Below are 27,690 nucleotides of genomic sequence, written 5' to 3'. Positions count from 1 at the left end.
TTTCTTTTTTAGAGATTTGTAGTTAGCTAGTTCGCGGCGTGTTGACAGCTATGTAATTTTCTTGACGATGAGATGAGCTTTATTTATTGATTCATTTTTATCCATGTGTTTTGTTTGATTTTTAATTTTCTTAATGCTTCAAAATGGATGGATTATTATAAAACTAGCATAGTCTCATGCGAATTTAGCTGTCAAAAAATGCGATTGATCACGACGAGCCCTAGAGTTTCAGCAGATAGCTCTGAACCTGTGGTAGAACCCTACTGTTTCATTGTCTGCTTCAAGTCTTCAACCAAAGATCTGCTCGTAAATCTTGCTAGACCAAAATGGGAGATTTGAAATGTAATCGATGCAGTTAAGGGAACTAGGAAATTGAAGGAAACTTGCGTGACGTGTGATGCAAGGTACTGTGGGGACTGCATCATCAGTCTACTTAACAAACGAAACAATGTATCATTCATGATTCACATAACATGAGCTCTATGAATTGAGTTAACAATAAAGTATTATAACATTGACTATGGTTTGGTTTTGTTCTTACACACAAAAGGAAAAGAAAAAAAGAGCATAAACCACCTTTGGTTCTTAGATACTGCCGGATGCTTTGCAATCATCTAGTAGATTAAGCAAGTTGTTTTCAGGTGCACTGAGCGAAGGCAAAATCAGACGGTCAGGATTAGATTGGCTAGTCCGTATTGGTTTTGTCAAAGAGCCATCAGATTCTTCACCCATTCCATCTTTAACAATGGCCAAATCGCTTCGTCTCCTCATCGAAGAAGCCGACACTCTCTCCTTCCAGATTCTCCCCTCCTGCCAAAAAAGAGAGAGTAAATCTTTCTCCTAATTAATACTCATATCTTTTCATTTGTCACAACAAAGATCATACATTGAGAATGGATGGCTCGGGGAGTGGACATTGGATCGGTTGATCGTTGTCCAAAGGCTCGAAAGGGTGTTCCACGGGTTTAAACTCTGTTGTTACTTCGATCCCATGAGTTGAAGTGGGTGCTGTGTTAGGTGAAGCAACAATATCAGAACTTGGAGGCAATGCTCCCCTCTCAGCCTGATCATATGACAAGATTCATATCAAATGTAGCTTGAAAAAAGAAGAAGCAAACACTGTAACAGAGAAATAAAGGATCTCAGATTCAAGTATAACTTAAAATCTATCAAAGGAAGTAATATTCCAGAAAGCATATTATGAACAAAGAGAATGTGTTGGCTTGAACTAATGAAAGGACCTCAAAAGATTCAACTGGAAATATACAAGACAAGCAATTTTAAGCATGTGATCAATTTTCCCATAGATTGTGAGCACAAATTGTTGGCGTATGAAGAAGATCAGAGTAAAAACGGAAAAAACAAACCTTAAAGAGAGCTTATCCAAGAAAACACTGTGAACATAACGCTCAAGTACAAATATAAAAATCCCCTGTTTCATATAAGTTGAACTTCAAGAGAAAAAATAGATGGAAGAAAAAACTAAAGCTTTAAATTTTCTTTGAACCTTAGAGCCCATGAAAGTTGAAACCTCTACAGGAGTAAGACAAGCAAGTTGAAAAGAGAGCTTACGATGGCACTCTGTGTTCGTCTATGGCCGCCTCTACCAACAGAAAATCTGGAGAAAATTCCAACCATGCTATTGAATTCCTTTTTCTTCCTAGAACTCTGTCTGGTTACGCAATTTCTTGGAGAAGATGAATCCTCCTTCCTTGATCTTGACTTTGAATTATTCCAACGAAAACAGACAAAAGAAGCAGTAGAAGAAAGAAACTTGTCCGAAGAGAATTAGATTCTCCAAAGCACCAAAGGAGAATAACAAAAGCAGCCACAAAGATCGCTTCTCTAAGTCTCCAGAATATTGCAGTGGACTGTTGATGATAAACAATTTCTTAGCTGTAAGCTTTGCTTGGCTTCAACAGATTCTCGGTTATGGACCTATGGTTTCTTTCTGCCTCCTCTAGTTTTCTGCTTCTACTTTTCTTTGGTTTTGAAAATTAATTAATTGTATTATTGATGATTCATTGCCTTGCAAAAAATGACATAATGCCCTTATAGGCTTATAAAAATAATGCGATATGTTTTCTGGTTCAGCTACATTGTATTTTACAGAATAAAGTAATCATTCAATTAATCAATTCACATCGAGAAAGCTGTAAATCAAACTAGTAGTTGGATTATACTATTTGTTTTTTTTGTGAGTCTGTGACAAATGACAATAATCATAATTAACTTATATTTTTAAACCAGCTCAAGACCTCTGTTGTATTCTTTTTCAGGAACGTTTCTGAACTTACGTATGTCACTAATTTGTCGTTTTTCCTTTCTTGATAGCAATTAGAATATGTAAATAATTCAGATCTGAAGAAGAGAGAATGATTCAGAGAATGATTCATAAAAAGGGTATTATACAGAATATTCTAAATGTATACGTGGTCAAATCCCAAATATTTTGATTATCTTATCCAAAAAATATTAAACCAAAATTTTCTACACCAAAAATCTCTCAAAAATCTGTTTCAAAACTATTTACTATGTTCAACCCAAATCTTCTTTCAAGGTAATACTCCATCCCTTTCACAAAGAATGTCATTCTTCACACAAATCTTATACTAATAAAATTTGAAGCTAAATACTTTTAAGAGTGTCCACATATGATTTAAGAAATTAATTTAATTGGTCCACATCAACATTTAAAAATAAGAAAAATTTACAAATTGTAATATCATTGCTGAAAAAAGGAAATTAAGAATGTATCCACATATGATTTAAAAAATCAATTTTATTGGTCCACATCAACATTCAATATTAAAGAAAATTTACAAATTGTAATATTATTGCTGAAAAAGGAAATTAAAAAAGTTTATTGGTCTTATAAAAAAATTTATTGGTCCACCTCAACATTGAAAATTGAAAAATTTCCAAATTCTATTATTGTTTTTAAAATTATTAAAAGTAAAAAAAAATTATATATAAAATTGATATTAATAATAAAAACTAAAATAAACAATATTAAAATAGGAAATTTTAAATTTAAATTAGATATATACACACATATTTAGAGACTCTTATATGAACATCCAATTTTTTTGTCACATAATTATAATAATTTTTAAGTTTTTTTTCTTGTGTGTGCAACCATGTAAAATAAACTAAGACAAAAGATAGAGTAAGGTTTCACTAAAAAATGAGTTATTACAACGTAAAAGAACTAACTTGACTAAATTATATGTTTAACTATTAGCTAAACTACAAACAATATAATGAAGATATAAATAAAGCCACTACAAGAACAAACTTGACTAAACTATATGTTTAATTATTAGCTAAATTATAAAGAATATAATGAAAAAAGATATAAACAAAGACACTATAAGCCGTTTTAATATTGAAAAAGATATCATAAAATCTCCAAAGCTTTGCCACCAAATTTGAAAACAATGATAAATTTCAAGCAATCCGAGAAACATATCAAGTGATTGATACTCGACACTTTTGAAAAACCAAACACTGAAAATAGAGAAAAAAAACATAGCGGAGGAGATTGAGGTATCTGAGGAAATGTTTTGAAATAACATAGCATCTGAATGGGTTTTAACAACCCAACATGAACCACAAAAGTAACAATTAGCTGACCAAGCAGTATCTGAATACATTCGAGAAGCCTCATAATAAAGAGGAGAGGCTAAAATCATTTGTCGCAACGAGCCTCGTGTGAGATTTTTTAGTTTTGATTTCTAAATCTATTATTAATAAAAGTTATAGCTATATGCCTTTAAAAATGTCCATATAAGATTTAAAAGTTCAATTATCTTGGTTAACATCAATATTTAAAATTAAGAATATTTCTAAATTTTAAAATTATATTGTTAACAAACAAATATATTTAAAGAAAAATAAAAGTTAAAGCTATATGCCTCAAAGGACATCTACGTAAAATATAAAAGGTCAACTTTATTATTTCACATCAATAACTAAAATTAAAATTTTCTCTAAATTATAAAATCTTGTTTATACAAAATAATATAGGAAAATTTGTTAATTAAAATTATTCTATTATTAATGATAGTTAAAGCTATATTATTTTCAAAGCATCCACATCACTATTTAAATTCTTATTTTTATTCGTATATATCAAAATTATAAATTAAAAAAAAGTTTCATAATTCTAATATTTATGATTAAAAATATATTAAAAAATAAAAAAATCTTTATTAACCAAGAAAAAAATCAACATGATATTAAATCTCCATTATCACTGTTTAAATCACAAATTTAATTTATTATCTATAAAAAATATAACTACTTATACCAGTTTAAGTTACTTGATTTTAAAACTTTTCATGTAGAATTTTAAATAACTAATATTTATGATTTATATTCATCTTTTTTTTAACATTTGCAAAACAATTTCATCGAAATATGTAATATATTATGCGAAAGTATGTAATATTTTTTTCCTCATGTAATATATTATGCAAAATTGATCAAAAAATTTACATTTTATATATTCAATTTGGAATTCAAAATATTAATGTAGAAGTTCTTAGTTTTGAGTTGTTCAATTTGTTATTCATTTTTTATAAATTTGTATGTATTAAATTGTACTGATTTTATCTACTTAATTACAATTAGAAGTGAGAATGAATATGATGAAACTGAATATAATCATACATAAATTATTAAAATAAATAAATATAATAGATTCAATTGAAAAAACAGATATAACAAGAATAAAAATGAAGAAGATGAAAAGAAAATTTCATTCTTATTAGAAGAGATGACATATAATCATTTAAAATTATTTAAATACACTATAAATTGACAAAAATATATTTATTCACAAATTTGTGTGATTTTATTCATTTCATATTCAACTATTGTTTTAGTTTCAAATTTAAAGTTGTTATTAATCTCAAAGCAAATATTTTAATTATTAGTTTGTTTTTTAAATTAATTTTATCAAAATAAAAATTTGTATTTGCTAAACAAACTAATCAAAAAAGATTAACTTATAAGTAAAAATGATGGAAAAAATTACATTTTTGATTTAAATAAGTGAATGTATAATATTTTATTATCATGTTAATACTATGTTTAAAAAGTAACATTTTATTAAGTTGTAAAAATTTTATTTGGTTTTGGTATATTAACTTATAAGTGTTTGACTAAATAATATATTTTTGAAATATGATATATTGTATATAGATTCAAAACAAAACCGTTAAAATATCACAATGTACATAAAAATTATTAGATCAACACTATAATATTTTAATATATTATTAAAACTCTAATATATAAAATTTATATATTAATAAATATAATTAATTACATATTATTTTAATCAACAAAATATCCACGTGTAGCGTGGATGCAAAATCTAGTTAAGAAATAAGATAAAAGGTTTTTTATACCCTTATTAATTTGCAGAAAATGACTCTTGTAATTATATTTATAATTAATTTTTTGAATTTTTTGAGGTTAAAAATAGTATTTTATGTTAAAAATTACATTGGAATTCTAAAACGACATTTTTTTAAACAAAAGAAGAGTGTCAGAACGACAATCTTTGTGAAACGGAGGGAATAGTGATTAATAGGAAACTTGTTTCTAAACTAAACTGATTTAGCTTATCTTGTTGTTTACCCTAGCCCACCCAATCTTTTGGCTTAGGTAGTTACGGTCTCACCCGGCCGGTAAAAATGGACCTGGAAAAATCAATAAGGAAGCAAAGCGACATGTTTCACGTTGGCTAAGCACGTGATCGCCACCACCGCCGGTAAAATCTCGAACCTCGTCTTCTCGCCGGCTTTAATCAACGTCATCCTCAGCTTCATCGCCGTCAAATATCCCGGCGCCATTGAAGACCAGATTCTCTCTTTATTACAGGCTACTTCGACCGAGGAGCTTAACGCCGTCTCCTCCGAGATCGTAACCGCCGTCCTCGCTGACAGCACCGCAAGTGGCGGCCCAACGATCTCGGCCGCGAATGGCGTCTGGATCGATAAGTCTCTCCCTCTCGATCCTTCTCTCAAAGATCTATTGGAGACTTCGTATAAGGCTTCTTTCAATCAAGTCGATTTTCGCACCAAGGTAACCCTAAACTCTTTTCAATCTTTTCCCAATTATTTCCTTCAATTCTCCCCGATTTGTTCGAAATTCTGCAGAATCTAATGAACAGTTCGAAATTCTGCAGAATCTAATGAACAATTTAGCGAAAAAATCGGCTTATATATATATGCTTAGATGTGTGCTTAAGTTGGATACGCTAAGTTATTGATAGATTTTCTGTGTCCAATTATTTCCTTCAATTTTCCCCGATTCGTTCGAAATTCTGCAGAATCTAATGAACAGTTTAGCGAAAAATCGGCTTATATGCTTAGATGTGTGCTTAAGTTGGATAGGCTAAGTTATTGATAGATTTTTCTGTGTTTCTTTGTTTTGAAAGGCTGATGAAGTGACTGAAGAGGTGAATTCATGGGTTGAAAAGCAGACAAAAGGACTCATCACTGATCTACTTTCATCTGTTTCTCCTATGACTGATGTCCTATTCGCTAATGCCTTGTTCTTCAACGGAAGATGGGATGAAGAATTCGATCCATCGCTGACAAAAGATTCCGAGTTTCACCTTCTTGATGGAACCAAAGCGCGTGTGCCCTTCATGACCGGTGGTTACTCTTACAGATACAGTCTCGAAGCTTACCAAGGTTTCAAAGTCCTTGATCTACCTTACAGAGAAGGACGTGATGATTACAAGGAAGACTGGCGTTGTTTCTCAATGCAGATCTATCTCCCTGATGAGATAGATGGTTTGCCTGTAATGCTGGAGAGGTTAGCTTCTTGTCCTGGATTCTTGAGTGGCGAAGGAGACATTCTTGGCCAACGTGCACGTATTGGAAAAATCAAGATTCCAAGGTTTAAATTTGCGTTTGATTTCGAAGCCTCGGAAGCTATCAAGGGTTTGGGTTTGAATCTGCCGCCATTGGAGACGATCATTCACAAGTCTTGCATCGATGTCGATGAAGTTGGATCGAAAGCTGCTGCTGCTGCTGCTGTAATCGGTGTTGGTGCTGCTATGCCTCCGAAAAAAAAGTATGACTTCGTGGCTGATCATCCGTTTCTCTTCCTCGTCAAAGAATACGGAAGCGGACTTGTTCTGTTCCTTGGTCAAGTTCTTGATCCTTCTATGCATTAATTTGTGTCCAAAGTCTCGGGACTACTGAGTTTTTTTTTTTGTGGCCACTCTTAGACGAAAATTTATGAAACTAATAACTTCACTTAGTACTCGGTCTTTTTAATTTATCTTTTTTTGCCCATGATTTATCTTTTTTTGCCCATAATTTGTGTGCAAAGGCTCGGGACTATTGAGTTTTTTTTGACGAATTTTTTTCAAACTAATAACTTTCCTTAGTCCTCGGTCTTTTTTATTTACCTTTTGAAGATTTTTTTTTCTTTTTTAGCCATAGTTTATGTTCCAGCATAAGTTGAAATGTCTCTCGTTGTCCAATTTGCGCTACAATTTACAAACCTAAATATATTTTTGAAAAAGTAACTCCTATACAAAACAATTGACAAAATAAGCCGCGCGCGCGCGTAAAGCAAGTTGGGCTCTAATTTTATTTGGTTGGGCTTAACGAACTTGAACACTCGAAAAGCTTTTGGGGGCAATTTCGTAAATACAGTGGTTTGAAATCCCGCGTGAGAGAAAGGAAGAGTAAAGGAGGAAAGGAGTCTTATCTCGGTCGGTGGATTTAGTTTCATTTTTACGCTCCCCGGAAGATCTCAGTTCATCTTCTACGCACCCTCCGCTGAGAAGTGAATAATGAATCGCCAACACGATCCCAATCCCTTCGACGAAGAAGAAGAAGAAATCGTCAATCCGTTCTCAGTAATTTCTTATTCTCTGTACTCTTCCCTAGTCTCTCGCCTTTCTCTTTCTGTATGAGCTTTCCTCTCAGATTCATGACTGACGCGCGGGTTTGAGATGGAATTTATTGGTGATTTTGAGTTTTCATGTGTTCTCGAGAGTCTTAAGAATCTTAGATCTCGCAGCACTTGTTTCATTAGTTCCTGGAAAGTGAACATTAGCAGAAACGGAAGTCTCTACAACCGCAACACTCATTTCTGATTGAACTTTCCCTAGGAAAGGTGTTTATGGACATGCAAAGGTTTTGAATTGATGGATCTTCGGATTTTTCGTCTGGATTTACCTATAAGCTTGCTTATCTAGGTCAAGGTATCGAAACTGTGTCTTCGCAGCTGCCAATCATGCTCGAATTTGCCAGAAAGTTTATCCGGTCCAAATTTATTGGAACTGCTTTATAGTGTAGTCTTTAAATATGGTAGAATGTTGGGATTCAATCCTTGCTAAATAAGTAGTATAACCTCGTTTTTTTTTAGCTGTATCAATTTTTCTGTTGAAGTTTCTCGCAGGCTATGAGTATGTGTGGTTTTAATATATATATTTATATTGTTATTTTAGAAAGGAGCTGGTGGCGCTGGAAGGGTTCCTGTGGCATCTAGGCCAGTTGGGTTTGGCAATAACCTTGATGCTACGGTCGATATTCCGTTGGATACGGTGAATGTAAGAACATTAGTACCGTAACACTCATGCACATTCTCACTTGAATTTCTCTATAAATTTGTGTTTAAATTGGTGCAGGAATCTTCAAAGAAACAGAGAGAGCTTTCTGATTGGGAAGCAGAACTTAGGAATAGAGAAAGGGTTAGTATCACTGATCTGGATCGGTTAACATTATTAGTGTGACTGAGAGTCTAGTACACCTGATATCACTAGTTCGTTGTCATCTGTTTCTTGGCTTTTTGCTGGTTTGATTTTTTTCATTTAACTCCTTAACTCAGGATATTAAACGAAGAGAAGACGCTATTGCTAAATGTAAGTCAACAGGGTTCATGACCTACTATGTTTTCACTTTTTTTTTGTTTTTTAATTTTGTTCTGGTTAGTTGCTAATGAAACACATAAAATTGTCACAGCTGGTGTGCAGATAAACAATAAAAACTGGCCACCCTTTTTCCCAATTATACACCACGACATTGCTAACGAGATACCAGTTCATGCACAAAAACTGCAATATCTGGCATTTGCTAGTTGGTTGGGTAGGTTTTATTAATCGTATCTATCCTGCTCACGAACTGCATATAGTCTGCAACGGTGAACTGATGGGCTTGTTACTGTTCGAGTCTGATTTTTCAGGTATAGTTCTGTGTCTCGTATTCAATGTCATTGCAGTGATAGTCTGCTGGATTAAAGGCGGAGGTGAGCTTTTTTATACTATAACAAAATCACCCTATGCAGGGAACTATATTATGAAATTTGTGATTGGATTTGGTTGAGCTAATGCGGGTTTTAAATCCGAATGGCAGGAGTCAAAATCTTTTTTCTAGCCACAATCTATGCACTGCTTGGATGTCCAATTTCATATGTATTATGGTACAGGCCTCTCTACCGAGCAATGAGGTGATGCCCCGTTTATCTGACTACCCTTACACTGGGTCATATTGGCACTTTGCCTATAGCTGAATTGTTTTCTTATCATCTTGCAGGACTGACAGCGCTTTCAAGTTCGGTTGGTTTTTCTTCTTCTACCTGGTGAGTTTATTGAAAAGAATTCTCTACTCTAGTTTAACATTTTATCTTCACTCTATGCTGGTATACTTTCTAGTTTCTGTATAATTGAACTTTGCTCTTGACAGATTCACATTGGCTTTTGCATATTTGCTGCCATTGCTCCTCCGATCATTTTCCGTGGACAATCATTAACGTAAGTTTCAATCATTGCTCCTTTAGTTCTTCTCCTTCTCAAGCTTTGCAATCGTTGAACTAAACCTTTTGGCGCATGAAGCCTCGTCCATAATGATGTGTCTCTGTATCTACTTAACTGCCTGAGTTGTGACAAGTGATCCTTACTCTTCCAATCTACAGGGGTGTGCTGGCAGCAATTGATGTTATCTCAGCCAGTTTATTAGCCGGGGTACGAACCATGACCTCCTTTCTATATTCATTGCGGATCAAACGTTTGTTGCCAAGTCAGTTCCTACTAACCATGAAACCTGGTTGCTAACTAGCTTGACTTTGATTATTACTGCAGATCTTCTACTTTGTCGGCTTCGGTCTCTTCTGCTTGGAGTCGCTTCTGAGTCTTTGGGTTCTCCAGGTAAAATGATACAAGTCTACCCTTTTTTTTCTGCGAATCCCAACATATATTAGCTAAATTCCTGCCTTGATGTGTTTCCACCATTGTTGGGAATTCTGCAGAAAATATACCTCTACTTCAGGGGAAACAAGTAAGAGGATACAATACATATACTAGAGCAAATACCTTCCACGATACCGCGCTCTTAGAAGGTTTGATTATAGTATTAGACTATCTTACTAGTTACTACTAGTGTAAGTACCATTGTGCCATTGTCTGCGATAATGCTATGTTGTGTTTTTTTTGTGTTGTGTTTTGTTGTATGCCTTCAACATTTTTAATAAGATGATCGAAATTCTAACAAGGCTTCATATAGCAATGCAGTCCAAAAGAAACAGATGAAAACACCAATTGCTTCTGATTATTGTTTTCACGGAAAACCGAAATATTGAAACAGCAGAGAAACAACTATTCGTTCAATAGAAAGAACCATCCATAAAGTCTCCTCCTTTACGGCACCCGAAAGACATTCAAGTCCAGATTCAACCAAACATTGTTAATACCAATTGTTCTAAGAAACATTTCTTCTGAAAGATTAAAAAAAAAAAGTCTTCTCCTATTTGATCAACTAAATCTCCTTTATGATTTTAAAGCCACTACGACATATATGTACAGAAAGGTAATAATACTAAAACGAAGATACGAGGACACCACAAAAGCTAAAAACCTAAAACCGAACCTAATTGATAAAACGGCTACTTGATGGTTACAAACTTGTTAGTACCGTGCCTGGCCCAATGGTTCCTGAGGTCAACCGGGAGGGTAAGGTCATAGCCTTCACCGGCAAGCCTCATAAGGAGCTTAACATAAGCACCATTGCTCATTTTTCTTCCAGCAAGACGAACTCCAGGTCTTGTGGTGCTCATGGGTAGTGGATATGTCGATATGCTAATGGTACAGCACGAGGATTGCCAACCGCCCATACCCCATTTGTAGCAAACCCTTGGAACTCCTGTACATGAACAAACCGGAGGAGGAACCCCTGAAACATCGAAGCTTGAGATGTCAATGTTGATGTCTGGATTCTTTTTCTCGCGCTTTGTTTCGGGAACGCTCGGTGCTGTTTTCTTTGGATTTTTGGATGCAGAGCGTTTCTTCTTTTGTGGTTTTGGCTTCAAAGCTTCTGAAGGAGACAGTTTCGAGGACTTGTGTTTCACAGTTTCCATGTCGCTTCTGGAATCTCTTGTAGGAGGGGGAAACAAACGAGCTTGAGGCACCATGACAACTTCAGAAGGATTTTCTTGAGAGAGTTGAGAAAGATCAATGCCTGTGGTCCTTGGAACAGGGAAATAGGAATGGAACCAATGAGCATTAGACGTAGGCAAGCCTGTGTCCTTGCTTGCGCTTGTGGCAGATTGAATATGGTTTCGTGACGGATACGAATTATTCATCTTGATAGCTAGCTTCAGTGGTAAGATCGCACCCTCACGTAGCAGCTTTCTACATTGATTTCAAGAGCAGACAAGATTAGCCAGCATGTCTAATCAATAACTGAAACTAAGCTGAAGCAACACACGGATCCGGAAGCAAGAAAACTATCAAAGAGACATTCTACATGCTCTAATTAATGCCTTGATTGGGATATCACGGAGGAACGATGAGCATAATCTATAGTTTTTCTTCCAGTAATAGTTTTCAATCAAGGTTTAAAAGACAGAATCAGAAATATGCCTAATTATGCACACAAACATATATATATATATATATATATATATTCAAGAAGTAGCCGAACCAATCAATATAGCGGAGGTACTTCAGCTTAATGCTCAAAACTTGACGCAAGACAGATATTAGTAGGAACACATCTAAAGTGTACAATACTCTAGATGTAGAGGAGAAGCTTTTATCTTTTTGAATTGTTTGAGTGAAAATTGGCAAACCCAAAAGAGTTTGCGAAAGAAGAACCAAGACCCATGAGCGGAAAATCTGAACTAGCAGCCATCAACCATGCAAAATCAAATCTTCTGCTAGGGTTTCAAAGCAATCATACCTGTCAAATTCAAGAACAACTGATCTTTCGGCAGACGCAAAACAAGAGAAAACTTCAGTCACCAATGGCGTCACTTCGCCGCTATGCTCGTTTCACTCCGCCCAGTATCTCTCTCTCTGAAGCGTGACCTTGGGTGGATGAATTAATTATTCGTTGGCTTTGAGAATTCTAGGGTTCACCGAATTTCAAAACAATCCGCTTCTTATTGCCCCACGCGACTTTTATGCTTATAAAACATTGGGGATATGAAATTATGAAAAAAGCATAAAAATATCGATTATTTTCGACGAACCATAAATTTTATGGGCCTAGATCGGGCTATTTCTTTAGGCCTTTTAATGGCTTTTCTACTGCTTCATGTTTCTAGATGTATCATTCAACCAAACTAGGTGTTTAGCCCGCATCTTGTACGGGCGGAAATGTTTCATTAAAAATACTTACTCAAAATCGCTAATTTACTTGAAAAACTTACTCAAAATCGCGTTGCACGGATGGAAACATCATCTTTTCTTTCAATTTTTTTTTTGTCTTGTTCTTTCAATTTTTTTCTTCCTATTATTTTTTATATAGTCTATATTTTACAATTTCTTATTGTTTTACATAAAATATTAAATAAACAAACTTCTTCTTTGTGTGTTTTCTTCTTCTTTTTAGTTTTATTCCTTCTTCGTGTTATCTTCTACTATTTATTTTTGGAAGTTTTCAGATGTATATTTTCACATATTTTATAGGCTTGATTATCTTTGTATAAACTATCAATTTCAAAAAATCTTGCGAAGTGAAGCACAAAGATAACATAGACACATATTATCCGAGTATTCTAATATGAACTCTCCTCTTAAAACAAAGTTGAAATATAGTTTGGAAGCTGAAACCAAGTCACTCTTAAAGTTGTTATTCTTTATTGCCTAAAAAGTAATTCCAAAATTATATATAAATCCAAACAACTAAAGCATGTTTTAATTTTTAATCATAAAAATTAGAACTGTATTCACTTCTTATATTTTGTAGAAAGAATAATCTTCACATAATAAATTATTTATTATTTGAGACATATATTCTTCCAATTATTTTTTAAAAAAATATTAGATTCTTAAACAATTATAAATAAGATGACTCTCTCATAGGAGAGTTTACACCTACCTTCTCGCAGGAATTTCCAACCTTGCGGACAGTAAGCGAGCCAGCTACTCCCAAGCAAGCCAGGAAGGCAGCGCTGCGCGCCTACGGTCCTTTGCTGTGTTAAGCATGTGTTGCTGAGCTAACCATGTCAACAGTATGGAACCCCGCTCGTAGAGACCTGAAAAAGAATACAAGCAAGTGTAGCTCACTCTCCCGAAGGGAGCTTAGCAACAGTAATTAGTTAGAAACAGCAGCCGCGGATCAGTCGGAGAAGGTCTGCTGCATCGAATGCTAGTGTTTGTGAAAGCTCCATACCAACTCTTAGCTCAGACATGTGATGAGCCATGAGAACGAAAAAAAGGCAAGGGGAATTGCTGCCGAGAAGGAGACTGTCCAACTTAGCTGCCCCCTTAGTCAGTCTTTTCCATACTCTATAGTAAAGAGTTTCTCATTTTCCCTTTGATCGTTATGTAAGGTACCTACTGGTATTGTCTTGACTATTTCCTGGTTTTTAAAACTTTACCAATGTACTCTGTTATTGAGATTTACATAATGAGATTATTTTTTCTAAAAGGCATTGAAAGAAGTAAAAATCTTTTAATTAGCGGAGTGATGCTATAAGTTTTTTTTAGGGGAAAAAATATATTCTTTATTTATCTTAACCAATAGCTTCTCAATTCTATAAACTTACAATTTTTCATATGTCCCTCCGAATTGTAAACCAAATACTTGGTATGATCCTTAATTTGGAAAATACCACTTGCAATAAACCATACGGTTTTTTGCACCAATAATATAAATCTGAAGCTGAAATATCTCTCACTTACCACTTGGATCTTTCTTAGACCTTTGTCAACCTTTGTCATTTGAAAGAAGATCTAGAGTCTGTTGTTGATTTGTGCTCTCATTGTGTTCCACATCAGCAAGACCATTCTCCAAAGCTTTCACGTGTTTTTCAAAGTAGGTTTGGTTACTTTAGTCAAACGAAATCATTGAAACTTTTGGATGATTCATTAGTTCCGGAGACAAACTGTTCCAACTACATCTCTGCACAATGATGAAGCCTCTTTCAAATACTCGAAAAAATTGTGTCTTTGCATGTTCATTATGAGCAAGGTAGTATCCATATGCAAATTTCCAATTCAAGACCCTCCTACATTCCATTATCCAATCGTAAAATCAACCACATAAATACTTTGGTCCGTTTAAGAAAAATGTTGTAACAAAAGTTCACTGAAAGTGTCATTACTAATATTCCTAAATTAGCATGATTGCAAGATTTTACCAATAACAGTCTTTAGTGAAATCACACTTTCTGTTCAACGATTCCACAAGATTTAACATGAAAATTATAATTTTAAAACCCTGATTGGTCTAGTTTTTTTAAATTTAATCAATAATTTCCCATTTATATTCCATTATGCATCATCCTGGTTCACCTTGAATAACCATGTATTTCGCACGGCCAAAAAAGTCTGGTTGGGGCAAGAGTCTCGGGCTCATCGAAATCTTTATTCCAACGATTTCTTCAGTCTTTACTATAATTAGAGTGAAGAAGCAGAGCGATCAATTCGACTTGGCTTAGAGAACAGTAGAAACTCGTTCAATATGATCTTTTTTATGCTTGTGAATTTTTTTTTTTGTTTTGCTACGATTTTATGCTTGTGAATATATTCTTCACTATAACTGGACATCACAATAAACAACGCTAAATCAGTATGATTAACATCACTTTGATTCCTCAAAATTTAACTGAGATGAATACACCTTAAACATGAAATCCAAATAGAATCTCAAGTCCGAAGCAAAATTATTTTTGGATAAACCAGACACATTCCGAAAACAGAAACAAAGTTGAGATGGAGGAGCATAAACAGTATGGGATCCGATTGGTCATAAACTTATAGAGCAATATCGATGGAAATTAATCGCAAAGCTTAAATACTCAATCGTCCTCATTCATCATGAACACAAACCGAAAGCTTTTAAACCAAAAACCTTAATTCAAAAATTTTAATAAAGCAATACAACTCAAACGTCAAAACACAGAAACCACCAGTTGAAGAAGAAGCTCTGACTAATCGGAGATTATGGCTAAAGTGAGAGCCTTGGGGCTTTCATATACAAAACCATACAATTTTATAGCATTTAAAGATCCAATATTAACTTCATGGTAACAAAATTTGGTATAGTTAATTATAAATAAAACTTAATTTTAACCAATTAAAGGATATTAATGACCTTTTAGAAAGGGACAAAAAAATAATTAACCACGCTGAGATTGAATGAGAAGTCTTTAAAGCTAAAATTCACTTCGTTTTTAATATATACTATGATGATTAGTCACCTAAATTGAATAAGAGAACTTATAGCGAAAAATTTACTTCGCATATAGTATATATGATATCATTTTAATGTTTTTTTTTATCAAATTCCAATTTTTAATAAATTTTTAAAATTTCAATGTTTTTTGATTAAATTTTGATTTATATAATTTTTATTAATTTACAATTTTTAATATTTTTTAAAATTTAAATATTTTTTTATTAAATTCCGATTTTAATAATTTTTTTTATTAATTTACGATTTTTAATAATATATATGATATCATTTTAATGTTTTTTTTATCAAATTCCAATTTTTAATAAATTTTTAAAATTTAAATGTTTTTTATTAAATTCTGATTTATATAATTTTTATTAATTTACAATTTTTAATATTTTTCAAAATTTAAATATTTTTTATTAAATTCCGATTTTAATAATTTTTTATTAATTTACGATTTTTAATAATAAATTTTATTAATTTTCGATTTTTAATAATTTTTTTTATTAAATTTTATTTTAGAAAAATATAAGAAGGGGTAAAGGGTAATTAACCACTTTGAAATTGAATGAGAGGGCTTTAACTCTTTACGATTTTTAATAATAAATTTTATTAATTTTCGATTTTTAATAATTTTTTTTTATTAAATTTTATTTTAGAAAGATATAAGGAGGGATAAAGAGTAATTAACCACTCTGAAATTAAATGAGAAGGTTTTAATTCAAAATTTTACTTTGCTTATAATATATATGATAGATGTGGGTTTAACTACGTCTGTCCATTTCGGGAATCGGAAGATTAAGTAGTGGGTGACGATTAGAAATGGTAATTTGGATATTGAAAAATATTAACCCGATGTATTACTGATAAAATACTGGATGGGAATTTCGGATAATGCAATATATCCTATAATTACAAAGCAATAATCTATAAACCGATGGAGTAACTTTACTGATATCGTCTTTACATGGAGTGAATCTGAAAAATTTTTAATCAAGAGAATTTATGAACAACTAACTGATTCAGGCTGAAAAATAGGACTTATGGCGTAATAAGTACATGTAGCTGACCCTCAAAGATTTTCAAGTTTGATTTTTGCATTTTTATCTTGCATTTTTATCTTGCATTTTCTATACTATGGGTGGCTAAACTAAAGTTGTACGGATGCAGCTATTTCTAGGTAACTTTTTAATTTATCTATTTATTTATTTTTTAAACAAAGGTTAACTTTTTTTATAGAGACTCGAGGAGAGACCAAAATGCTACAATGCATGAATATCTGTAAAAGTACATATTACATTCCTTATAAATGTATATTGATGGAATTAAGAAGACAATGCGAACATATTTTACATAAAATATGGTGTAATGGAGATTAACAACCGCTATGAATATATAGATTTATGAATGTAAGTTCTCATCAGTCAAAGTTTTGTCGAAAAAATTCTGAAACTAGATATTTTTATTGGAAGTGTTCTCGTCGTCTTATCTGTTTTTGTACTTTTTTTATTAGAATTGCAAACAGAAAAGCACCGAAGCCAAAGACAACGATTATGCACAACCATCATTGCTTGTTTCGTCCAAAAATCGCACATGTTACAAAGAAAAAAAATTCTATGGAATATTCTTCTACTAACCGTTTTCGATGTCGCAACATGTGAAAGCATCGGATCATGGTTGCAGGGATCATAGTGCATGGTTATACACAGGAAAAACTGAAGCTTCAGACAATATTATTCTACTGATCGATTTGCACCCTCAAGAAAATCCGTTGCCAACTAGACATGTCGTGTAAGTGTAAATGTCTGTGTGCGTCTGTCTACAATGGTTAAGGCCAAACTTAGCGTTTTTGAGAAAAACAATAGAAAAAATTGAAAACTAGCGTTTTATATCTAGGGTTTCAATCGACAATATTTTTAATTTTTTGGGTTTGGCAAAAAAAAAAAATTGAAATCGTAATTTCAGAATATGGTTGATATTTATTAGTATTTTAGTAGAGATAGTTTACTTTTGTATTCCTTTTTCCATTTATTTAAATAGTTGAGAGATAGCGTTTTTCATAAAGGGAAATATCTTAATATGTTATATTTTAGTTTAGTGAGAGTATCTTTGTATTCTTTCCATTTATGTATTTTTATATCTTAGTTTAGGAAATTCAGGTATATTCTATATAGAGTATACGTATTTTCATGTCTTTATAAACTTCAAAAGTATCACAATCAAAAAGTTTGTTTCAGAATAAAATTTCACATATAAGCTGAAAACTCCTTTTGTGGTTTTTGTAGCCATTGGATGAACGTAGACAAGTTTTATAGCCCTTTGAGATATGAACGCGTGTTATAAAACTTGAACTGAATTTCTATAAATAACAGTTTTAGCGGGAAAGTCAGAGGTGGATCTGCCGGGAAAATCGAGACCGCCGTCGTTAGCCATGACGGAGATCCCAAATTAGCAATTCTAGCTGTTCCACCTCTCTCTCTCTCTCTCTTTCTCTTTTCCTTTGTCCCCTCCTGATATACTGAAAATCGATCCAAAACCCGTACAAGTTTTCTCCGATCAGATGGATTCTCGAGCTTCTTCTGATCTGGAGGATGAACGGATCGTCCAAGTTAGACAAGCTCTGATGTGTCCCGACGGCGGAAGATTCGAAGGTCTTCGAACCGCGAGGTTCCTTAATTACACAACCACCTCCATAGACGACGACGTTTTCGAGCTTCCGCTCGATGCGTTCGTGTCACGCCCAGAGACGTCAGATCCAGAGAAACCGCCCGCGAAATTCTCCTTTTCCGGCTGGGGTTCGCCGTCGGTGAATTGGATCGAGTGGGTAAACGCGATGGCGGAGTCAAACGCGGTGGTGTGGCGGAAATCCGGCGTCTACGACGCGATTATGGCGTCGCGGTATCAGATAACGAAGCAGGACGATTTGATGATGGCGTTGGTGGAGAGATGGTGCATCGAGACTAACTCATTTGTGTTCCCTTGGGGTGAATCGACGGTGACGCTAGAGGATATGATCGTTCTCGGAGGATTCTCGGCCATCGGGAACAACGTTCTGGCTTCGATCAAACGCGAATCGATGAAATCCGTAGAGGAGAAATTGAAGAGAGCGAAACGCGAGATCGAGGCGAGTTCGATGAAGAAATGTTGCGTTAGTTTGTGGATGAGGGAGATGATGAACTCCGGGAATGAAATTGAGCATGAAGCGTTCATGGTTTCATGGCTCTCACGTTTCGTCTTCCCAAATTCAGCTGATCTCGTGAGAGATAAGCTATTTGCAGCTGCGGTTCAGCTCGCTAGAGGCATTAGGCTTGCTCTGGCTCCAGCCGTTCTTGCCGGGATTTACAGCAATCTCGGAGTTTTGAAGAAGCAGCTGTTCGGTTCCGGCGAGGAAGAGAACGCGGTGATGACGGCTACTTCACCGTTTCAGTTTGTGCAGGTTTGGGCTTGGGAGAGAATCAGTGAGCTGCGTCCACATGGCCAGCCTAGCCAGTTAAAGCCTTATGAGCCAAGAATGGCACTGTGGCACCAGCACGGTGGTGGTCATGAGTCGAACCAGAGCCGAGAGAGTATCGGATCGGTTCTTGATTCGGCTAAGGAGAGTTTCGATTACCGTCCATATACCAAACCTTTGAAAAACTACAAATTCCCTAAGTTTTACTTGGAAGATGACTGTTGGGTGTCATTGGAGGATGAAGACATTGTAGCTTTTGGTCGATGTTTGAGATGTTCTAAGCTGGTGGGTTTGAATTGCATTGAACCTTATTATCCTCACCGTGTGGCGTTGCAGTTTGGTTATGATCAGGATGTTCCTGGCGTAGTACCGGTGCTTATTGAGACGCCGGAGTTGGCTTGGAAAGATTATATCCGACCAATTACAGATGAAATGATGTATATTCCTTCTAGGCTTCGTCAAGCTGATGTTACGGTTAAGTACATAAGATGGTGGAAACAGTCTGTTACAACTTTACAGTCCATGGCTGATAGAAGTACCCATAAGGTTCTCAAAGAGAAACCCACAGGGACAACAACAACAACGACAAGGGTTGAATCTTCTCCTCCAAGAAACTCTAAAACATTAGGAGCAAAAGCAGAGCTGAAAGGAGAGGCTTTAAAGAGTGTGAATGGTAGAAGCAGTGGAAGTAGCTCTTCGAGGAGTCTCACAGGTTCAGAGAAAGCGGATAAGCAATCAAAGCCTTTGAAGAAGACTGAATGGGTCAAGAAACCATTACCAGGAAGAGGAGTAGATGAAGTCAAAGAACGTAGAGGAGGTCTAAGGGGCTCGCAGGAGATAAAAAATCATGGCCATGTAAAGTTTCTGCTTCCCGGTTCGCCTGCTAGCTCACCTAAGACTCATCAGTCACTCCCTCAAAAGCAAAACTCTAAAAGTAATCAAAATGATATGTTAACAGGTTTTGATCTCATATTGTTTCCTGATTTCGTTTATTTCTCATTTAACTTGTTACTACCTTGTGCAGGTACTCCTATCATAAAACCAAAAGCATCACCTGTTGTTCCTAAGGAAGAGAAAAAATATAATAAGAAAGCTAACCCCACAAGACAAAAAGTTTCAAGATTAGGACCAAATGATTCGTCATCTTCATCTTCTCCTTCTCCTTGTTTAACAAGCAAGAAGTCCCCAAAAAGATCCCCAGAAGCTATTACCTCGAATCGGATTTCACCATCTAGAGCCACTCCTGCAGCTGTTAAGAGAAATGTTGCTGATCACCGACTCAAAGCTCATCCGAAACAAGAATCTTCAAAAGAAACTCGGGCTGGCAGCAAAGGAGGAGGTGAAGGGATGATGAATGCATTGAAGCTTCTGAGTGAGATAGTGAAAATGGAGGAGCACGTAGGTGAAGGAGGTGAAGTGATGTATCAAATACCAAAACAACAATTCGAGCTTTTGAGCCAAGGTGTGCAAGATGTTCTACACGAGTTGCAGTCTATTAAATCCGCACTGAACATCGATACATCATCATTACTCTAAGAATGTATTTACAAGATCACGATTATTACGACACTAAAGGTTTTTTATTGATATGAGAGTCACACATGATTTAGATCTGAACCCCTTTCTTCAATTGTTTTTTTACTTCACAGATCTCACAATCTGCATTCTCTATCTTTTATGCAATGAAGAAAAAAAAAATGGTCTAAACGCGTAACCTAACCAAGAAACATGCATCCTCTTCTAAGATCTTTTTTACAAACCATAAAAATCCACCCTTAGAGAGAAATGCAGTGATTCACTGTATGTTTTTTTTTTTTTGGTAATAAAACTAGGTTTGGCACATAAACTATCAACATTCTGTATAAATATTTAAGTTAAGCAAGTGTATGTACAATTAAATCATTTTTGTGATAGTAAGATTTGGAGTTTTCGATTACTGTAGATCTAAATCAAAATTACTAAATTAGACAAATATTGACATGAAAATGTCTGTTTCTCTTGATCATGATGATGAGAAAAAAAAAGAGAAAGAAAGAAAGGAAGAACCATCTACGTTTACTAAGTGGCAGAAACCAAATCAGGAGGAACAGAAGCAAGATCAAGCACCCAAGACTCTTTCAGACCAGCTCCAGATTCATCTTCCGGCAGCTTCTTGGCCGGAATCTGGTGAGAGAGCAAGGCCGCAACATCCTCTTTCTCGATCCACCTGACCGCATTATACCCGTAATCCCGTCTCTTGAACAAATCGTTACACTCGTTAACCTTCTCCAAATAAGCCACACTCAAGCCATACACATCGCTATACATCGTCAAACACACAACAATCTCATAGCATCTGGTCTTTCTTCTCTGAAGACCTGGACTTTTCTCTGAGTAGACAGCCCAGACCGAGCCTTTCCTGGGATATATTTGGTATACTTCTCGTGCAGCCCTTTCGCAGTTGACAACGTGAGAGAACGGTTTCACTTGTTCGATCAAAACTTTCTCTGAAACGCGGAACCTCCCACAGGGCATATGAGAAGAACTCATCTTCATCCAAGAGATCAGTTTCTCGCTCTCAAAATCCAACCAGCTTATCCATACCTTAAAAGGGTTCAAAGAGACGACTTCACTTACCAAACAGTAACTCCGAGGCATTTTGTCATCACTACCATCGTATATCGCCCAAACCTGCCCTTTCTTGAAGCTCCTCGGCATTCTGTCCTTATCAAAATTATACAATTCGAAATCCTCGTCTTCCATGTACACTTCTTGGCTCAACTTACCACGATCCCCTTTCCTATCAACCCGTGGCAGATATTCTAAATCCACTATCTCAGCTACCTCCTTGTGATTCGTCGTCTTCTTCTTCTTTGTATTCTTCCTATTCTTTAAAGCTTCTAGCTTTTCATTCTCGTTGTTAGTAATCATCTCCATTAGAGTTTCAGTCATTGAGACATCACAGGAAGATATCTCCTGCGCTTCCCTTCCCATCTTTTCTTCTCTAGAGCTATTTTTCTCACTGATCTTCGACTTTACCTTCGGTTTATTTCTCTTTATCACTGATTGCATTTCTGCTAAAGTCATCATCCCTTCATCTTCTTCATCCAACCTCTCAGATGCATTTAAAGCTTCTGCTTCTTCCTCTCTCATCTCTCCCGTCTCACTCGCTCTTCTCAGAGTTTCACCATCCTCACCAACACGCTTCTTTCTCCTACTATATGTTATGATCTTGGAAGTACAAGCTCCATTTTCGCTTCCCTCTTCTTCCTTCTCAACTTCCTTTGCCTCAAAATTCTTCTTGCAACTAGGGCACATCAAATTGTGCCCCAAATACTTCCTATCAAACTTATGCACCGACCCGCAACACGAGCAAACCGTCGAAAACGTTTCATCATCACCACCACAAGCACCACTCTCTAACTCCCCCTGAATCCTTATCCTCAGCTTCATATCATACTCAGCCCTCCTAACCCTATCAGAGAAAACCTTAAAAGCCTCGTTCACAAGCTTGAATCCTTCCTCGCACCCGGCGTATGGATTCTTATCAGGATGCAACACCAAAGCTAGCTTCCTATACTGTTGTTTTATGGTATCTATGTGAGAGAAAGGCTCTACCTTTAGAATCTTATACCATTCCGGCGTATCTCCGGCGGCAAAGCTGATGATCTCGAAGGCGGTGACCATGGAAGATACACCTTCCGTGTTCGGAGACAAGCTGAGGGCTTTCCGCGCGTGATTAAGGGCCGACATCAAGTCACCGCAATTGAATCTCGATTCCGCTATGGTTTTGTGGTGTATTGCTTCATTTCCAGTATCTGGGTCTGATTCCGAAGCTGCCATTGCTGTGTAGACGAAGACACAAGACAGAGACGCCTTCAAAACTTCACCTTTGAAAGAGGGCCAAAGAGAGCTGCGTTTTCTTCTCTTCCTTTTCTCACCCTAAGTCTTTCATTATTTATATTTCTCACCCTCTTAGTTTTAAAATGTATCTCTTGTGCCTAATAGTTTTTATGAGAATTTACATACAACATTTTTTAGACTTTTACATTTCACATTGAGTTGACAATTTTTTAATCCAGATTTTATCTCCTAAAAATAGGAAATTAGATTAATCCAAGTACTTTCACTTACATGAAATAGAGTTTCCTAATTATTTTGGCATAAAATATCTTATAGTTATATATAGATTTATTGAAAAAACCCTTAAAATGGTTATGTGGATTTGTGATGAAAAAATAACATAAGCTTACATATTGGCTAATGGCTACCAATGAGTCATTGAATACCATTATATCAATCTATTTTCTAAGAATAAACTTATAGTTAAAAACAACTGAATTATATTTTGGATTTCAAGCTTATGTATTCATATACATATAACAAAGTCAACAACTATCAAAATTTGGTTGGAAAAAACTTCCTTTTCAACTGGGTAAAACGAAATTCCTCCTTTTTGAATAATGAATATTGGCAATTTGGGGTAGGCTATTGATAGGCTGTACATATTTACATGGGTACTCATAAATAAGTTCTAAGGAAGGGATTTTTATATAAATACTTAATTACAGGAAAGACACAATTTTTTTATTCCTCGTGAACTTCACGCCCCCTTCTTCTCCGTCAGAAAACACAAACAATCAGCCAATTTTTCTTGGTTAAGACATAGATTCCCTAAATCTCTGCAAACTTAAGTTTACAGATTCATACCTGCATCTCCAGTTGTGCTCAAAGTTTCAAACATAACCGGTCGTTTGGTATTGCAGTCCCATCTCCAGTTTGATTTTACGTTTCTGTTCTGAATTCAATTGAGTTTTCTAGGGCTTTTCGGGGGCTCTATGTTTATCCTTCTGGATTTTGTGTTATGGTATTTATCAGCTTCGACATTATTACATTCACACTGTTTTTCCTGCATCATCCGGAGAAAGAGACTAGATACCTTTTAGCTGTTGGATTGTCAATATAATAGTCTCTGGTTCTTAGGAGCTGTATTGGTCTCGAAATCTCTAATATCAATTTAGCTGGGATGCTTAATTGTTGGATGTTGTAGGGTTTATGCATCAAGTAGATCTTGTCGTGAATTAGCTAAGTTCGTCTTGTAGGAAGCTCTCGCGGGGTTGTTTAAAAATCGGTGAATGTGATAATGGCTAGCAGCGAGATGGACAAATCAAGTAAAGAGAAGGAACCTAAAACTCCGCCTTCTTCTTCTTCTGCTCCTCCCTCTTCACAGGTTTGCGTTTTCCCATCTCTACTTCCAATTTTTAGATAAAAGACCATAATTTGAAAAAGGAAACATATCCCATGACTTTAGCGACTAGAATTAAGATACTAAAAAGGAAATAGAAATATTTTCAAAAATCCTGCATTTCAGCTTATTTATGATTCTGTATCCCTGTTAGTGCTATATGAATATTATGTGTTTGCAGGAACCTTCATCGGCTGTGAGTGCTGGCATGGCTACTCCAGATTGGTCTGGTTTTCAGGTTTAAGAAAGATTCCTCCTTCTATGGATCTGTGGTCTGTTTTCTTTTCTTTTGTATTTGACGCCATGGGTTTCTTTCTTTCTTTTTTTTTCTTCTCCTTTGACAGGCATATTCTCCTATGCCGCCACATGGTTATGTGGCATCAAGTCCCCAACCTCACCCTTATATGTGGGGGGTACAGGTACACTGGCTTACATTACATTAATCGATTTTTATTGTCATGTGTGTATTGGTGTTCAGTGTGCTGGAAAGTTGCAAATGACTGATTGACTTTTCCTTTTTGTATTTCTTTGAGGTTGGGGGTTTAGTGTACATGAATGTTAGCGTTTGATATTGATATTCTGATTGTTTTGTGAATTGGTCTTGTTCGTAATCAAGATTAGCTCCCATTACAATAACGAATCCGTTCTGCTCTTTATCAATATCACCATAGGTTTGATTGATTGCTGAATGTGACATCAACTTTTGCAGCATATGATGCCTCCTTATGGAACTCCGCCTCATCCGTATGTTGCAATGTATCCCCCAGGTGGCATGTACGCGCATCCTTCAATGCCTCCGGTACAGTCATACTGTAGATATTCTATTGCAGTGGACATGTATTGAAATGGTGGCTGTTAATCATTTCCTTAACATGTCCCATTCTGTATCAGGGTTCTTATCCATATAGTCCGTATGCTATGCCTTCTCCAAATGGAATGACAGAAGCTTCTGTGAGTTTACGCCCCATCATTTTTTCATTGGACTCTTTTCCAATGGTATTTGCTACCTTTGTTTATCGTGGGATCGTAATCGAGAGATGCTTTTCTGCAGGGCAATACTACAGGCGGCACTGAAGGTGAAGCTAAGCAATCTGATGTTAAGGAAAAATTGCCTATCAAAAGATCAAGAGGAAGCTTGGGAAGTTTGAACATGATTACAGGAAAAAACAATGAGCCTGGAAAAAACTCGGGAGGATCAGCTAATGGAGCTTACTCTAAAAGGCATGTAACCTCTGCTATGACCTCTTGTGGACTTATGGATATGGCATACTGTATGTGAGGCTGTTATATAGGATGTTAATTATCTCTAGACTCTGACCTCTTTTGGACTTATGCTAGCTTCGTTAGATAATATACATTCTATTATTGCTCTGAGATTGTTGGAATTTTTTTGTTCCAGTGGGGAGAGTGCGTCTGATGGTTCAAGTGAAGGAAGTGATGCAAACTCTCAAAATGTAAGTTTCTGAAACTTATCATCAGGCTTGTCATTTTACTCGTAATTACGTTGGTATGCATTCTTTCTGGCAACCATGTTGGGATAGGGCACTGTTTCATGGGGATTACCTTTTTGGTCGACTCTGTAATCCTTCATTTGAGTTATTAATAAACTTATTTGCTAAGAACTTGCATGATCTGAATTTAGGGTCCTTTTATCCAGCAACCCCTTGGATTTCTCATGGATATTCCATGAATGTTGATTGTTGCTAGAACACTTGAATTGTACACATCGGCGCACAAAACTTTTCACTTGTATACCGTGCTCCATAAATGGTTCCTGTTAGATCATTGGGGTTGAAAAGTCTTTAAGATATTCTCTCTGCGTATGAGGGTGAGGAGTTCCTATAGTAATTATGATAGTGATTCTGATTTGCTTTGCAATCCTTGTAGGACTCTGGATCAGGACAAGACGGGAAGGATGGTTGGTTTATGAATCCTTTCATTTTCCTTCCATTTTTAATTCATTTCTATCATGTGACTAACCTTGTCAAAGCTTGCTTACCATAAAGTACTTCATTGTTTTGCAAATCACCTAAAGTAGCATCAGAGAATGGTGGTTCTGCTAATGGTCCCAGAAATGGAAGTGTTGGTACACCTCTTCTACCGGTGAGTCAGACCGTGCCAATCATGCCAATGACAGCTGCAGGTGTTCCAGGCCCACCAACAAATTTAAATATTGGAATGGATTATTGGGGTGCTCCTACTTCATCCGCTATTCCTGGAATGCATGGAAAAGTATCTACACCAGTTCCTGGAGTTGTTGCACCAGGCTCGCGAGATGGTGGCCATTCACAACCCTGGTTACAGGTATGCTTTTTATGCCCTAATCCTTCTCATAGATTCAAGGTTTTTTGGTCCCCAAACTCAAAATTTGCTTTGTCTTGCATTTAGGACGATAGAGAACTTAAGCGACAGAGACGGAAGCAGTCCAATAGAGAGTCTGCTCGAAGATCCAGGTTGCGTAAACAGGTACTAGTCAAGCCATTTAGATCGCCTCTAGCACGCCCATATGAGCAGTAACTATGGAAGCTGAAGAAGTTTTTGCGTTTCAGGCCGAATGTGATGAGCTGGCACAACGAGCTGAGGTGTTGAGTGAAGAAAATACTAGCCTAAGAGCAGAAATCAACAAGCTCAAGAGCCAGTGCGAAGAGCTCAGCGCTGAGAATACCTCTCTCAAGGTAAAAGAAGAAAACCTTTCCAGATTTTGTTTTAGAGCCAACTACCCAAGCTTAACGAGTACCAGGTCATGGACTCACTTGACATCAGACACAGACAGTGAAACTCTTCGTCTTCTGTTTTTTTCTTTTTTTTGTTCTTGCAGGACCAACTATTATCATTCCCTCCACTTGAAGGGATAAACATGGATAAGGACGACGGAGAACCAGACTCCAATCAAACAGGTGTCGCAGAGACAAAGGTTGATGCCTACAAAGAGTCAATGTGAAAAGAAATACAGCAAAACCAATTCCTAACACAGTTATAAAAAGTAGCAGCTACAACAACACTCCGCGGTTCTTTGCTAACAGTTGGTTGTAGGATTTTAGGTATCAGAGATCAATTGGTTCGGAGTAGTTCTTTAGCCCATCTTGAGGATGGTCGGTCCAAAGTGTGTGTGTAAGTTAAAAAGTAGCAATTGGGAGTAAAAATTCCTTTTAACGTTTTTATTGTAGTTGCAGAAGCGAATTTGAGGCTATTATGGCAATGTACCCTTTTTAATTTATCAGATTTTTCAGTTTTTTTTCTTCTCTTCGCTTCACTTGGTGAATGTGTAATCAGCGGTTGCTATTGAACTCAAGTGTCATATAAATTCAGAAAAGCAATCGCTAATTGTGTGTTTTGCTGATGTTGATATTTTGTAATCA

At 35.8% G+C, this 27,690-nt stretch overlaps 7 protein-coding genes across 9 annotated transcripts; 4 read left to right on the top strand and 3 right to left on the bottom strand.

Moving 5' to 3' along the window:
• Positions 1 to 477: 477 nt before the first annotated feature.
• LOC18027105 lies at positions 478 to 2,026 on the bottom strand. Its single transcript, XM_006410654.2, has 3 exons — positions 1,573 to 2,026; positions 887 to 1,063; positions 478 to 810 (listed from the first exon to the last, which is right to left on the bottom strand). Exons 1-3 carry the CDS (start codon positions 1,636 to 1,638, stop codon positions 586 to 588), a joined length of 468 nt encoding a protein of 155 aa, XP_006410717.1. The 5' UTR covers positions 1,639 to 2,026; the 3' UTR covers positions 478 to 585.
• Positions 2,027 to 5,705: 3,679 nt separating this feature from the next.
• On the top strand, positions 5,706 to 7,248 carry LOC18027104 (serpin-ZX). Its single transcript, XM_006410653.2, is given in 3 exon segments — positions 5,706 to 5,743; positions 5,745 to 6,096; positions 6,452 to 7,248. Coding segments are annotated over 3 exon segments (1,137 nt in total). The 3' UTR covers positions 7,199 to 7,248.
• Positions 7,249 to 7,730: 482 nt separating this feature from the next.
• LOC18027103 (secretory carrier-associated membrane protein 4) lies at positions 7,731 to 10,538 on the top strand. Its single transcript, XM_006410652.2, has 12 exons — positions 7,731 to 7,891; positions 8,486 to 8,587; positions 8,666 to 8,728; positions 8,866 to 8,899; positions 9,000 to 9,122; positions 9,220 to 9,282; positions 9,390 to 9,483; positions 9,570 to 9,615; positions 9,720 to 9,787; positions 9,949 to 9,997; positions 10,115 to 10,180; positions 10,282 to 10,538. Exons 1-12 carry the CDS (start codon positions 7,826 to 7,828, stop codon positions 10,312 to 10,314), a joined length of 807 nt encoding a protein of 268 aa, XP_006410715.1. The 5' UTR covers positions 7,731 to 7,825; the 3' UTR covers positions 10,315 to 10,538.
• A 218-nt stretch (positions 10,539 to 10,756) lies between these two features.
• LOC18027102 (protein BASIC PENTACYSTEINE7) lies at positions 10,757 to 12,413 on the bottom strand. The gene is made up of 2 exons (XM_006410651.2): positions 12,210 to 12,413; positions 10,757 to 11,659 (listed from the first exon to the last, which is right to left on the bottom strand). Exon 2 carries the CDS (start codon positions 11,608 to 11,610, stop codon positions 10,915 to 10,917), a length of 696 nt encoding a protein of 231 aa, XP_006410714.1. The 5' UTR covers positions 11,611 to 11,659; positions 12,210 to 12,413; the 3' UTR covers positions 10,757 to 10,914.
• Positions 12,414 to 18,109: 5,696 nt separating this feature from the next.
• Positions 18,110 to 20,702, top strand: LOC18027101. Its single transcript, XM_006410650.2, has 2 exons — positions 18,110 to 20,041; positions 20,132 to 20,702. The coding sequence occupies exons 1-2, from the start codon at positions 18,217 to 18,219 to the stop codon at positions 20,641 to 20,643; spliced, it is 2,337 nt and encodes a 778-aa protein (XP_006410713.2). The 5' UTR covers positions 18,110 to 18,216; the 3' UTR covers positions 20,644 to 20,702.
• Positions 20,703 to 21,050: 348 nt separating this feature from the next.
• On the bottom strand, positions 21,051 to 22,960 carry LOC18027100. Its single transcript, XM_006410649.2, has one exon. The coding sequence runs from the start codon at positions 22,927 to 22,929 to the stop codon at positions 21,166 to 21,168; it is 1,764 nt and encodes a 587-aa protein (XP_006410712.1). The 5' UTR covers positions 22,930 to 22,960; the 3' UTR covers positions 21,051 to 21,165.
• Positions 22,961 to 23,693: 733 nt separating this feature from the next.
• Positions 23,694 to 27,640, top strand: LOC18027099 (bZIP transcription factor 16). Of its 3 annotated transcripts, none has more exons than XM_024148502.1 (13): positions 23,694 to 23,843; positions 24,189 to 24,316; positions 24,513 to 24,569; positions 24,676 to 24,750; positions 25,041 to 25,130; positions 25,223 to 25,282; positions 25,383 to 25,552; positions 25,731 to 25,785; positions 26,219 to 26,249; positions 26,370 to 26,635; positions 26,720 to 26,797; positions 26,881 to 27,006; positions 27,150 to 27,640. In XM_024148502.1, exons 2-13 carry the CDS (start codon positions 24,230 to 24,232, stop codon positions 27,270 to 27,272), a joined length of 1,218 nt encoding a protein of 405 aa, XP_024004270.1. In that variant the 5' UTR covers positions 23,694 to 23,843; positions 24,189 to 24,229; the 3' UTR covers positions 27,273 to 27,640. The 3 variants fall into 3 exon arrangements, with proteins under 3 accessions (XP_024004270.1, XP_006410711.1, XP_024004269.1); XM_006410648.2 differs by having other exon boundaries at positions 26,367 to 26,635; XM_024148501.1 differs by lacking the exon at positions 23,694 to 23,843 and adding an exon at positions 23,844 to 23,953 and having other exon boundaries at positions 26,367 to 26,635.
• The last annotated feature ends 50 nt before the right edge of the window (positions 27,641 to 27,690 follow it).

The sequence above is a fragment of the Eutrema salsugineum genome, unplaced genomic scaffold, assembly GCF_000478725.1.
Source record: "Eutrema salsugineum unplaced genomic scaffold, Eutsalg1_0 scaffold_10, whole genome shotgun sequence".
Lineage (NCBI taxonomy): Eukaryota > Viridiplantae > Streptophyta > Magnoliopsida > Brassicales > Brassicaceae > Eutrema > Eutrema salsugineum.
The sequence above is the reverse complement of the archived record's forward strand: the minus strand, read 5'-3'. Positions and strand labels throughout refer to the sequence as shown.